We start from the raw sequence: 14,448 nt of genomic DNA on the forward strand, positions 1-14,448 counted from the left end.
CTATTCTGCTTTTATTAATATGTTCAATTTGGCTGCAATTTAAAAACTTAGTGACCATTTCTACAGCAAATTTGTCAGTTTCTACCCTTGTGGCAGTGTACAAAGTGCTATCGTACTCTTTTCCTTGTCAGCAGTACCTTTTTCAGCCAGTGAGACTCTGTAGTTTTCCAGGAAAATAACCTTTAACTTGTTACCAATTATAGGGTCATTGTTCACTTTTTGTGCCACAGATGTGATGAGTTTAATGATCAATTTAGCCATATAATAACCAGGAGCAGCCTAGGAAAGAAGCATGTTTAAACTTAGAAAAGAAACACTGGTAACGTTCGACACACGTACTTTAGTCAGGAATAACAGTAATTGCATTAGTTTAAGACATACAAGAAGCTTCATGTAGAGAATATTCCACAAAAGGAACAGATTTATAGAATTAAAACTTAGATTTTAAATTTTGTTTGACTTTTCCATGACATAACTAGTTTATAAATGATACAGATCCATAAGTTTGAATGAAAATAAATCAAATGTTCAAATATTAGGCTGCGTCACAACCAGATGAGGAGGGGTGAATCAGATCTCCATTTTAACCCCCTTGTTTGGCTGTGATTATAGTTCAGATTTTCCAATGGCTAGGAAGTTGTTATTCCAGCATAGGTGGAAGTATTATATGGGCACTATGTGGAATCCCCATCAGAGCACACTCCAAAGGAATTGCCTGGGAAATTGAATCTTCCGTTAGGCAATTCCTCTATGCCTGGAACTCTCCGAAAGTCTCCATTTACATTGGAGATTTTGGAGGGATTTGATGAAATTAAGTGTAGTAAATCCTCTGTATCTGCAAAATCATGAATTGTGAATTCACCTATCTGCACCAAAATAGAAATAAAAACAAAAATCAACATTCATGGCAAAAATTGCATTTCCACAATTTTAAATTTATTTTTAAACCTACTCACACAAATATCATCATCGCGCGTTCTCAAGATTGGATCTCTCCCAGATATGGGGGAATGACTAGACTAGTTACTCAGAAGAAATTAGGTGTTAAGTACATAGTCTAAATCTTGAATAGCTATTTAACAGACCCATCATTATCCCCAACTACATTCCAGTCTCCCATCCTGGACTGGATCCCCCTCCTTAGACTTACCTTGCCACCTTGCACTCTGGCATCCTAGTCACTTGGCACCCTACGCCTCACTTTTGGCATTCTACCCACCTGGAATCCTATTGTGTACCCAATAATACTCTACCCCTCAGCTGACACACTACTTGGCTTGCTCCCTACCTCCTACTCATCTGGCATATTATCTCTGGCACCCTACAAGGCTGGTACCCTATTCCCCTGCTGCCTCTCTGACAGTCTATTCCTCGGCACCACTACCCCCCCAACCCTCTCGCCCCACCCGCCCCAAGCAACCTTTAAATTTCAGATTATGGCAGCTGAATGCCATGATAAATGATAATGAATTGCCATCCTCTGACAGTGCATCACTATGAAAGAACTGTCAGAAAGGAAGTATGATTCTGAATTTCTGAGGGAACCCTGAGTGGAATCTGCTCTCAGAAATACGGAGCTCCCTTCTTTTGCAAAATAAGAGCCAGGGTGACAATTTGCACAAGATTGTCCAAATTTTGCAAGGAGTGACAAAGATTTTAAATTCTTTTTAACACGCAGCTATACCTCAAATAAAAATGTTGTTTGTTAGTTTACCAGAATTAATTAAAAGACCAATTACAAGGTTTTTGTTAGTGAAATGAAAAGCAATTTTATTACTTGCTAACACTTGGAAAATAATAAAGATGTGACATCAAACACACAGACAAACTCAAAGGAGAGCACCCAGTATAAATTAGATGATTTTTAGAATTTGCTACTTGTAGAACATGGGTGTTGCTGGCTGGGCCAACATATATTGCCTGTTCCTAGTTGCCCTTGAGAGGTGGTGGAGAGCTGCCTACTTGAACCACTGCAGTCCTGTGCTGTGGGCAGGCCTACAGTGCTGTTAGGGACAGACTTCCAGGATTTTGACACAGCAACACTGAAAGAAAAGCGATATGTTTCTGAGTCAGGATGGTGATTGGCTTGGAGGTGAACTTGCAGGTGCTTGTGTTTTAATGCATCTGCTGCCGCTGTCTGTCTGGATGGAATTGGTCATGGGTTTTGAAGGTGTTGTCTAAGGATCTTTGGCAGTACATCTTGTAGATAGTACACAATGCTTCTACTGAGCATTGGTGGTGGAGGGTGTGGATGTTTGCTAATGTGGTGCCAATCAAATGGGCTGCTTTGTCCTGGATGGTGGCAAGCTTCTTGAGTGTAATTGGAGCTGCACTCATCCAAGCAAGTAAGGAATATTCTGTCACACTTCTGACTTGTGCCTTGTGATGCTGGACAAGCTTTGGGGAGGCAGGAGGTGTGTTACTTGATGATGTATTCCTAGCCTCTGGTCTAGTCCATTAGCCACTGTATTTATATGGCAAGTCCAGTTGAATTTCTGATCATTGGGAACCTTCAAGATGTTGATGGTGGGAGATTCAGTGATGGTAGTGCCATTGAAAATCAAGGAGTGGTGGGTAAATTGTCTCTTATTAGAGGTAGTCGTTGTCTGGTATTTGTGTGACATGAATACTGTCCAGGTCTCGTTGCATTTGGATATGGATTGCTTAATAACTGAGGAATCTCAAATGGTGCTGGACATTTTGCAATCATCATTGAACATCTGACCTGATGATGAAGGAAAGGTCATTGAAAGGCCAGAGATGGTTTGGCCTAGGACCTTCACATGAGGAACTTCTGCAGAAATGTCCTGGTGCTGAGATGGATGACCTCCAACAACCACACCCATTTCCTATGTGCCAGGTATGACCTAAACTTGTGGAAAGATTTCCCCTGATTCCAGTCATGTTAGGGTTCCTTGATGTCAAGGGCAGTCACTCTCATCTCACTTCTGGAATTCAGCACTTTTGTCCATGTTTGAACCAAGTTATAATGAGGTCAGGAGTTGTGTGACCCTGATGGAATCCAAACTGGGCATCAGTGAGCAATAATAAAAGAGGTGTTTTAAAAGTCCTTAGGAGTGTCTTTGAGATTTCAAGTTGTAACCTGTGACCACGGTTATTTAATTCATGTCTTGAATGCTTAGCAGTACCTTGCAGATACATAGAATCATAGAAAGAGGTTATTCAGCCCATTGTGTCTGCACCAGCTCATTAAATGAGCATCATTGCCTTCTACCATACTCCTGCTTTCTCCCTGCTGGAACCCTCCAAGAATTCAGTCACTTGTAGAATATTTCGACCAGTGCCTGCACTACCTCTGCACCCACATCCTTTGAAACTCATACATGAAGGCCATCAGGTCCTGGTGACTTGTTTGCATTTAGTCCCAATAAGTTGTCAAGTACTTTGTCTCTTGCGATAGGAACTGTTATAAGATCTTTCCTCCAATTAACACCTTGCTTATCTGTTACCTTGGGGATGTTTATTATGACTTTCATTGTGAAGATTAGTTTAAATCATCTGTCTTTTCCCAGTTTTCCGTTATTAATTCCCCAGTTATCATCCAAGGGTCCACACTTAATTTAGCTCCCTGTTGTTTTTATCTATCCATAGAAATGCTTTCTGTTTGTTTTTATACGTCTTGACAATTTACTTTCATAACCAATTTTCTCCATTATCAGCTTTTTAGTCATCTGCTGTTGGCTCCTAAAACAACCCCAATTCTTTGGGTCTAAGTAGTTATACTTGGATTTAACTATAAAGCACCAGGAATAAGGGAAATCAGGACCATCCAAAGTAGTGTTAATGTAAGGGTAATAATTTTAAGACATGGTGGCAGCGTAGCTTGGTTGAACAGAACGTATCACCTATAACACGAGAGGTCACACAGCGTGCCAGTCTCCTAGATGACCACATCTGTAGGAAATGTTGCCAGCTGCATGAGCTCCATGTGTCCATGAAACCATTAGGAATAGAAACAGAAGTAGGCTGTTGGGCCTTTCAGTCCTGCTCCACCATTCAACAGGATCATGGCTAATCCCACATTACTAACATCCACTTCCCTGCTCCTTCCCCATTACCCTTGCTTCCTCTACTGAATTAGAACCTATCTATTTCAACGTCAAATATACACAAGGACAATGCTCCCATTGCTCTTTCTGTGACAAGGAATTCCAAAGATGCATAACCCTCCCAGAGAAGAAATTTCTTCTCATTCTCAGTTTTAAATTGGTGACACTTTATTCTGAAACTGCCCTCTAGTCCTATACTCTCCCATGAGGGGAAACATCCTCTCAGCATTTACCTTGTTATGTCCCTTCAGAATTCTATATGTTTCAGTGAGATTACTTCTCATTCTTCTAATTTCCAGTGAGTTAAGTGCCAATCTGTTTATCCTTTGCTCATAAGACAATCCCTCCATACCAGAGATCTTCTCTGAATTGCCTCCAATGGAATGATATCTTTCCTTAAATAAGGGGACCAAAACTATAGTCCCTTAACCCCCTGTACATTTACAGTAAGATTTTCCTACTCTTATACTCCAACCCCCTTGAAATAAGGGTCAACATTCTAATAGTCTTTCTGATTACCTGCTGTAATGTGTGCTAGCTTTCTATGTTTCATGCATGAGTACCCCCAAGTCTATCTTTGTTGCAGCTTTCTGCAGTTCTGTCCTTTAAATAATATTCTGTAGTTCTGTTCTCCCTTCCAAAACACTCCATTTGCCAATTTATTTTGTCCACTTACTTCAACTATCAATATCTCTCTGTAACATGTTTATATCCCTCCTGCAACTGCCTTTCCACCTATTTTATGTCGTCTTCAAATTTCACTACAGTACATTCACTTCCTTCCTCCAAGTCATTAATACATATTGCAAACAATTGCAGTCCCAGCACTGATCCTTGTGGAAACTCACTGTCACAGGTTGCCATCCTGAAACAGAACCCCTATCCCCAGTTGCATGCCAATGAGCCAATTCTCTAACAATGCCAATATCCACTGCCAATTGTGGAGTTAAAGAATAATCTCAGAGCTCAGTTGTGGTGACTGCATTGGCAGTGGCGAGTGGGCCCAGCGTGGACTCATGTTGGTGGCGCTGGAGGCAAATTTGGGTTCTCGGCAGCTTCTCCATCGATGAGGCGATCCTAGCCCACCTGCACTAAGGGGGCATCGTGGCTGGCCACAGGGCATGGCCCACGGTGGAGCACTTAACAAGTAGGATGGTAAAGTTTAACACTTTTTTTTATTTTTATGCCTTTAAATTCTATGTTTTGGTTTATTTTTCAGTGTTTTAAGATGTCACCCCTCTGCGATGCTCTCATACAACATTTTTCATTGTATTTTATGCCAAAATACATGTGACAATATATAAATAAATACTACCTCCAACACTATAGGGTCTTAGCTTATGACTTAACCTTTGGTGAGATACCTTGTCAAATGCCTTCTGGACATCCAAATACAACACATCTGCTGGGTTCGACTTTACCCTCTCTGGTTGAGACTTCCTCAAAAAGCTCAAACAAATCAGTTAGACACGATTTCCCTCTCATAAAGCCATGCTGATTCTATTTGATTAGATTATGATTTTCCAAATGTTCTGCTATTACTTCTGTAATAATTGATTCCAATATTTCTCCAACATTAGGGTAATTGGTCTATAGTTAGAGACAACAAGGTGCAAGGCTGGATGAACACAGCAGGCCTTGCTTTTTGCATCCATACCTTTTTGAATAGGGGTGCCATATTACCAGTTTTTCAATCTTCCAGTACTTGTCCAGAATCCAAGAATTTTGAGAAAATTGCAACTAATGCATCCATTGTCTGTGTAGCTACCTCTTTTAGGGTCCTTGCATACAAGCTATCAGGGCTATGGGACTTATTTAACCTTTAACCTCATTAGCTTGTTTAATATGACTATTTCTTTAGTGATGGTGATGATACTTAATTCCTCCTTTGTATTCTTTAGCATTAATGGAATGTTCAAAATATCTTCCACTGTAATGACTGATGTACAATATCTGTTTAACTCCTCTGCCATTTCTTTCTTCTCCAATTTCAGAACTTGAGAGATGGCTGCGGTCACCGTGGCACATCTGTTAGGTTGAGAGGTTCATGAATAGCACATTCAGAGAGGTAGTCACCTGGAGGTAAAAAGGGTATGGGCAACCGCCAGGCAGTCCAAGAGAAACAGACAGACAGTGCAGGCGTTTCATTGGTGCCCAACCACAATTCGGCTTTTGGTTTTGGAAGGTGGTGAAGGAGTAGTTCTTCAAGGGAATACAGTCAGACCCATGCTTGTGGCAACACGTACCTGACTCCATGATGGTATGTTGACTCCCTGGTGCCAGGGTCAAGAATGTCACAGAGCAATTGTGGGACATTGTTCTTGGGGTGGGTGAACAGCCAGAGGTCACAGTTCCTCATTGGTACCATTGATTTGGGTAGGAAGCAGGAATGCCATCCTGCAGTCAGAATTTAGGGAGCTAGGAAGAAAATTTGCAAGCAGGAGCTTAGAAATAGTGATCTCTGGAATTTTCCCAGTGTCACATGCAACTGAGTACAGAAATAGAAAGATAAGGCAGACTAATGCGTGGCTGAAAAGAGGTCCACATGGGAGGTTTTAGATTCTTTGGATTTTGGGACTGGCATTGGGAATGCTGTTGTGAGAAATTTAAATAAATTCGGCAGCGGGGTGGGGGATGGGGTGGTGTGGGGAATCAAGGAGACCTTATTGTGAGCAGCAAGCACAGGAGACTAGATTGAAAGAAGTACAAACAACATCCCGCTTCACCTGGAAGGTGTGTTTGAACCCTTGGAGAGGGAGGAGATGAATAAGCATGTGTTATACCTTCTGCGAAGAAGGGTCTCGACTCAAAACGTCAACTTTCCTGCTCCTCTGATATAACCTGGCCTGCTGTGTTCCTCCAGCTCCACGCTGTGTTGTCTCTGACTCCAGCATCTGCAGTTCTTGCTATCTCTTTGTATCTTGTTTTCTTTGCATTTAGTAGAAAGGACCAATTGTCTCCTTTAATAGCTAATTTACACCACTTTTACATATTTTCTTTCTCCACTATTAACAACCCCTTTGACTTTTGCACTGAGTCCCTATGCCATCTCCGCTCTTGCTCCTCCTGTGCCTCTGTCACTGTCAAATGTATAAAAATGACCTATTTTCCAATACATTTCAGTTCTGAAGAAGAATCATACCAGACTTGAGACATTAATTCTGTTTCTCTGTTCGCAAATGCTGCCAGAACTACTGAGTTTCTTCAGCATTCTCTTTGTTTCAGATTTCCAGCATCTGCAGTATTTTGCTTTTAAGAAAAAGGTGCATAAGGATGCTAGACCTAGTTTTTTAAAAAAAAGGGCTGGTCAAGTGGATCAAGTATCAATAGGGGAACATTGAGAAGACAACGATCATTGTCTCCTAAGGTTAGGATGATGTTAGAAAAGGGCAATAGTCAATCCAGAATAAGAATAATCAGCTGAGGACAGCTGACTTCAATGAGATAAGAACGAATATAAGGATGAATGGAACAAAGGGCTAGCAGGAGAAGCTGTTTGTGAACAATTGACTATCATCACAGAGGAAATGGTTCAGGTACATTCCCTCAAGGTATATTCCTCAAAAGGTAGAGAAAAGAAATCTAGAACGCACAGAATGAAAAAGAAAATAAAGAAGAAAAAGTGCGCTTATAGCAGCTGTCAGGAAATACAATTGACATCCAAGGGGAATATAGAAGGTTCAGAGGAGCAGTGAAAAAAAAGACATATTAGAGAAGCAAAGTAGGCTTCTTAGAATTCCAATAGCCAACATAAAAGGAAATCCCAAAGGGTGCAATTTTGTAGGAGTCTCAGTCATAGAATCATAAAATCCCTACAGTGCGGAAGCTTCGCCTAATCCAGTTCACACCGACCCTCCCACCCAGACCCACATCCCCCCCACATCACTGTACCCTACATTTCCCATGGCTAATCCACCTCACCTATACATGCCTGGACACTATAAGCAATTTAGCATGGCCAATCCACCTAACCTGCACATCGTTGGACTATGGAAGGAAACTGGAGCACCTGGAGGAAACATGCGCACATGGGGAGAATGTGAAAATTCCACACAGTTGCCCGAGGCTGGAATCAAGCCCATGTCCCTGGCACTGTGAAGCAGCAGTGCTGACCACCAAGACACCATGCTGCCCCAGACTTGAAGTTGTCTAACCCCTTCATAGGTGACTGCCTCGGGTAGATCACCTCTGACTTTAGTAGCGGTGAGTGATGTGATTATGCAAAGATGTATGGTAGAATGAAGCAATAAGTGCAGTGAAGCTCATCTTGATGTTGGGAGCAACTTGCGCCATCTTTTATGCCTTTCATAAGTAGTGTGGCGAGGTTCTCACAAGGCAGTGGCAAGTCGCCAGTAATTATTACTTGTTAAACATCTTGTTAACTGCCTAACTCACCTCATTAATATGCAGCCTCTTACATTACCAATCACGCTCAATATTGGGAAAACTCAATAAGGAAACAAGAGCAAGCACCTAGCAGATTCAACTCACTCTTTTTCTAAACAACCTTCACGTTGAAAACTGGGCACATGCCCACTGGCACATGCACACTACGACCATAAACACAGGTATTTGACATGTGCCACCCTCTGAGAACCTTTGTGGCACATCTCTGATCCACTTAGAAGACACTTCTACACTTAAGTGATGGTTGCCGCTGCAGCAAGGACACTTTTTGTAAGGGACATGCACCCAGCTCATGGACTGGACTGGGACGCATCTCTGGGTTCTTCGCTTACTCTTATAGTGCTTACTCTGAGTCTCCCTGGATGCCCACAGCATCTTTGTTTGGATTGTCTTTTTGTGTTTTGCCCCATCAGTCAGAGATACCAGGTGCACAGGACTGTAGTCTTGCTCTAGCATTTAGTGCAGACACATCTCCAGGCAGCTAAGTTATCATAGTTGTCAGCAGGCTTCAGTCAAGTCAAGGGAGATAGTCAACAATAGTTTAGAGATCCCTGGTACAATAAGCCAAGGGCAGGCTCTGATACAAGTCCAGGTTCTGCTTCTGTCAGAGGCAGGATCTTCTATTTGTATGAGGTGAAGAGCCAAGTGACAGGCAGCACACCTCTTTCTGTCCTATTATAGGTTGTTTGTCTCAGAGAATGAGAAAGAAGCAAGTATTATAAGAGATCAAAATGATTAGGATAGCTATTATCAGTTCTGAGGGAGGGTCACTGGACCAGAAACATTAAGTCTGATTTCTCTCTGCAGATGCTACCAGACTTGCTGAGCTTTTCCAGCAATTTCTGTTCATGTGGCATAGCTATTACTGTTAGTGCAGGTGGGCAAGTGTTCTGAGCCAGTGAATAGGCAGTGCAGAAGGCATTCAGGCTTAGAGTTTCAGAGATTGGGTGTGAGAATGAGAGAGGAAGATGTTGCAGGCAATAGCTAGCGTGGTAGAATCAGGGTTTAGAAGCAGAGATAGATTGCATGCGAGGTATTGGAGGAAAGATGGTGGAGCCTACTCGGGCTGATTGGATAAGCACATTGACCTTCTTCTGGGGTTTCCTCTCAGCTGACAACCTCAGACAAGGCTGGCATGGCCTAATGTCATGTCTGCACTACTGGTCAGGGTGAGGAGGAAGTCTCATTTTAGCAACCATTCTATTCAGCATGACCTCCAGACTTGGCCACAAAGTTGGGTGTTGATTTACTCTTGTCTGCCATGTCCGGGGCAAATGTCAGCACCCATGTGGGGAACTTATGAACTGAATAATTGTCTAGGTGAACAATGTGCTTTTAAGGATGGTAGGGGCACAAGGGACACTGCTGAATTTCATGATATCCACTCAGTCGTGAGATGTTTTAGAAAGGCACATGGTAAGATGGGGCAGAAACCGAAGGTGAGAGAAACTATAGGGGTGTGGTAAGTAATTAATGAGGTTAGTTTGCTAAGATCTGGGGAGAGAACTTGCTAGGCCTTGCCCTTGGAAACTCTCCAAAATCTCAAAGGAACTCATAAGTAGCCAAAAAAACCATAAGATTCAACTCAAAGCATTCTACAGGTTTATCAATAGTAAAACGGTGGTTAAATGAGGAGTAGGGCTGAACAGCATCATGGCAAGGAAACCTCAATGACTGGGGATCTCCCTACTGCTGCAGCCTTCATCCTCTGTCCTGGCCACTGAGGACTTGTTTTGGCTTTATCTAGTTCCTCCCCTTTCACTTTACCGCTATGATGACCCTACCAAGAGTTGAAAACTCCTGACAGCATCGTTTTTAGGATCAATGGAATGCTTAAACCTCTCCACCCCATCAAAATGGCAATCCACGGAAAAGGGTAATCTAGAGGAAATTCAATAAGGAGCTGATTTATATTTGAAAAGGCAGAATGTTCAGGGCTTTCGGCGAAGGATAAAGTGAATTGCTCAGTGAATTGCTTCTTCAAAGAGCTAGCACAGACATAATGGGCTAAATGGCCTCCTTCTATTCTGTGAGTGTGAGTGATTCTATGGTAATGCATCACCAAATTTTCAAAAGTTACAGCCTATAAAGAATTGAATTTACAGCCCTGTTATCAAATCTTAATTTTAAAGTTCAACATTTTCTAAGGAATGCCAATAAAATCAACTGCCCCCTTATCACATCATGCTTTGTGCCAGTTAACTTAATTACTCTACTGTTAAGTTAGTATTCCTACAAAGTGCTTCCTAAGTTAGATAAGGTTGAATGATAGTCTTCCAAAGGAAAGAAAAGTGATGTCTGATCGTAAAAGATTCCAATTTGTCCGTTCAGTGTCTTCCTCCTGTTATCTAGAATACTTTGAGCAGAACTGAGTAAAAGTATTAAAACAATTTCTGTGGGTAGAATACACCAGATATTCTGGCAAATTAACACAAACTTTCAGAGGTAGCACTCAAAAGAAACTCGTCCATGTCATAACTGCTTTAGGGATACCTTAACACAAATAATTAAGGTAGGTTTGGGGCTGAAATGAAGAGCTTAAATGTGGTGAATTCTCATGTGGATTCTGGCAAGGCTTAATTAAAAGTTGACATGTTTAGGATGGAAAATTTTGAGAGGTGCATTTTATTTTATGTCGTGGATTTGTGATGGCACCCTAAAGAATACATTTTGTCTTTGTAATACTCAAAATGAGTGCAAATTCCAAAACAAATTTCAGTACCTCTAAGATTATAATGATATTTTTCATCAGATGCAGTAAATAACTGGTTTTTGAAATTAAACTACAGGAGTTCAAGTTGTGGAGGGTACTTGCAACAATTTGCTAATTTCACCTTAATTTTAAACTTGATGAATCATAAATCCCAGTGCACTATTGAGCCTTAGATTAGGACTGAACCATGCTTCATCTCAACAAAAGGGCCAGAGTCACAACATTTCTGTTATTTCCTGATGGGAAGGAGAAAAGTTGGAAGAGCAGCAGGGTTCCTTTTATCAGGAAGTGTACTTTTCTAGATCTTGAGTAAGAATGGAGCTGGACAGCTGTCTAACAAACAAATGAAAGAAAAGACAACTTGCATTTACACTGTGCATTTCATGTCCACAGGGTAACCGTACCCAATGTTAATGAAATATCTTTGAAGTGTAATCCCTGCTGTTCTATTATGAAATAGAACAGGCAATTTGTGCACAGCAGACCGCTCAAACAGTATTAAAACAAAATTATTTGACTATCTGCTTTAGTGATGTTGGGTCAATTTCTACATTGATAGTGAAGTTGCACCACTGGGGCCAAAGATGGGAGCCAACATCACTTCAGTGGGTTGCAGAAACCTGAAATAAGGCATCACCATTACTATAGTTATCTCCCAGTTCAGCACAGAAGTGTCATTCAACATGAACTCAACCATCTGATGCAGATTCCAAAACTCATTGCCTGAGTCTGCTTGAGAAAATCAAAGCTTGAACAATGTACAATGCGTAACTTAAGATACTGCTTCATTTGGAGGTTGGTGAGAAGCTTCAGAAATGTAGGAAAGGAAAGAAATCTTACCTTGCCGCCTATTATAACAGTTCTTGGAACAAAGTTCTTGCTCGGTTCCTTTCTGATTCCTTAAACAAAACGTAAATCAATATTAACAATGTGAATAGAGAAAAATGTCACTGTTACATTTAAGAACTGTATGTCAATTATGTAGTCATAGTTACCATACTTGGTTGTTCAAGTCTTGGAAAACAACATTATTCATATTATTACACAATTGCATACACATCTGTTGGCCAGAGGCTGCTCACACATAAAGACAGTAGCCGTTAACCAAAGTTATCCGAGCCCTAGCTGCTGGCTCGAGCCGGTTTGAGTTGGTTCAGTTCTGAGGGATGACATAAGGGGGAAATCCTTATTTGGTGGAAGAGTAATGAGGTAATCCTAAAGGTGTCCTTGGAGTGAGCCTATATTGGAAAGACACTGCTTTCAGATGAGCTGAGAACCGACATGGACAAGATACCACAGTTTGAAAAGATAAGAAAAAAGGTTAAAAATGAAGGACTTTGGTGCGCCATCAGCGAAAACTCCGGAGAGCAACCTTTGCGAAGTGTGGACCCACACTTGGAAGTGTAAAGAGGACCCCAAGATCTGGGGAAAACATCTGGCCAGCATGAGCTTCTATTCTTGGATATTAGTTTCTATTTTTGTTGATTGTTTGGGAACGTCAACTTAGCAGGTTGTGCATTTGAATTTTAGCCTTGTATGAATTGCATGCCTGCTGTTACAATTTACACCATTTGGTTAGGAAAAGGTTATGTCTGTTTCAACTAAACTAATAAAGGTAGTGGTTAGTTGATACAGACTTGACTCTCATTCTCTTTGTGCCGAGCCAATAACTGTTGTTGAGGGAGGTAACCGGGCAACACATCAATATGATAAACAATCCGCTTCTGATGCATTTTGATTGTGCATTTAGGTCAGATATTGAAATGTTCTGCATCACTTTCGTGCCTGAATATTGAGGGAATATTGGATTAAATTCCACCCATACAGGATTCAGAGTACCATTCAAATTTGACTTTCCTAAAGTGTGTGTAAGATACATAAATTAAGGATGATATTGACTTCACAATTACATGGAACAAGGACACTTCCAAGCATGAATGACCTGCTCTAAAAACCTAATAGCTGAAACCGTAACTAACGTTTCAACAATAAAGACATAAATTGGTTTAATAAATTAGGACTTACGGTTGTACATAACAATAACATAAAGGCAGTTCATCAACTGCCTTTTGTATTCATGGATTCGCTTCACATGCACATCAAACATGGATGATATGTTGATCTGGATTCCATAGTCCTTTTCTAGTAGAGAAGCAAGCTTGACTTTATTCTCCTGTTGACACAGTAGTGAAAAAAAAAACTATTTCTGTTTACACAGCTAGTTTTGCTAATTGTACAGAACACAGAATTTATATCATTAAAAATACTATACCTGTTTTATCGAGGCAACATCACGAATGAACTGATCATTATTCACATAGGCATGCAGCTTCTGCAACTGGCTCAGATCTTTAATATAGTCCCCTCCTATTTTCTACATGATATTAAAGATGGTTACTGTCTTGTTTCTAAGTTTGTAATACATTCACATGTTCTGTACATTTGTAACAAAGTCACAATACAATTCATTCAAGCAGTTCCTTTGCTTTAAACTGTACTGTTATGAGGTAGTGTAATAAAGAAAAGTTTAAGTTTCTTAATTTATAATTAATTTGGCTGGAAAGTCATCTTAAGATGGACAGCTCTTCTTTAACTGCACTGACATGACAAGCTAAATGGCCATCTTCTGTGCTATAAATTTCCAAGATTGTATATCAATAGAACACCTTTCATTTGAAGATTTCCTTGTTGATTCTTGTCATGCTCTACATTTTACAATGAGTGAACAAATATTGGAGTTGGGTGAAAGGAGAAAGGTTGCCTATGGGGATGGAAGAGACTACAGCTACTGTAGTCAGATTTTGTCACTGACCTGTCAAAATCAGTTCAAGCAATATTTGTTGGAGATATGCTGCAAGAATTGGCGTTTTGTATGTTTTCAAATGTGTTTACTATAAAGGTGGCCACAGAGTGTATCTCTAAGTGGGAGTGCTTTGTTACTGGACAAGTAGCTCACAGGTCTTGACTAATGGTGTGAAGGTAATAATGATGTGAAGATGTGAGCTCAAATCCTACCACAGAACCCGGGGAATTAAAATTCAGTTGATTGAATTAATCTTGAATAAAAACACTAAATCCAGTAATAGTGACTATATAACTATCAGAATGCTGTAATAACACTACTAGTTCACAAATGTTCAGTTTGGAAGATAACATCACATCCATAGTCAGCCTGCATGTAAATGTGACTGACTCTTAACTGAGCTCTGCAAGCCATTCAGATTTCAAGATAGCAACTGCCAGCAACCTACATCCCAT

General features: G+C 40.7%; 1 protein-coding gene across 3 annotated transcripts in view; it reads right to left on the minus strand.

Annotated features, from left to right (window-relative positions):
• The window catches only part of pygl (phosphorylase, glycogen, liver), a 126,027-nt gene that overhangs the window by 11,898 nt on the left and 99,681 nt on the right, over nucleotides 1–14,448 (minus strand). For all 3 annotated transcript variants that reach the window (XM_048600214.1, XM_048600216.1, XM_048600215.1), the window contains 4 exons: nucleotides 13,463–13,564; nucleotides 13,216–13,363; nucleotides 12,031–12,089; nucleotides 138–279 (listed from right to left, as the gene is read on the minus strand). In XM_048600214.1, the coding sequence (XP_048456171.1) occupies nucleotides 138–279; nucleotides 12,031–12,089; nucleotides 13,216–13,363; nucleotides 13,463–13,564 (451 nt within the window). The remainder of the gene's footprint in view (nucleotides 1–137; nucleotides 280–12,030; nucleotides 12,090–13,215; nucleotides 13,364–13,462; nucleotides 13,565–14,448) is intronic.

This window comes from Rhincodon typus, chromosome 8 (genome assembly GCF_021869965.1).
Source record: "Rhincodon typus isolate 14 chromosome 8, sRhiTyp1.1, whole genome shotgun sequence".
Classification (NCBI taxonomy): domain Eukaryota; kingdom Metazoa; phylum Chordata; class Chondrichthyes; order Orectolobiformes; family Rhincodontidae; genus Rhincodon; species Rhincodon typus.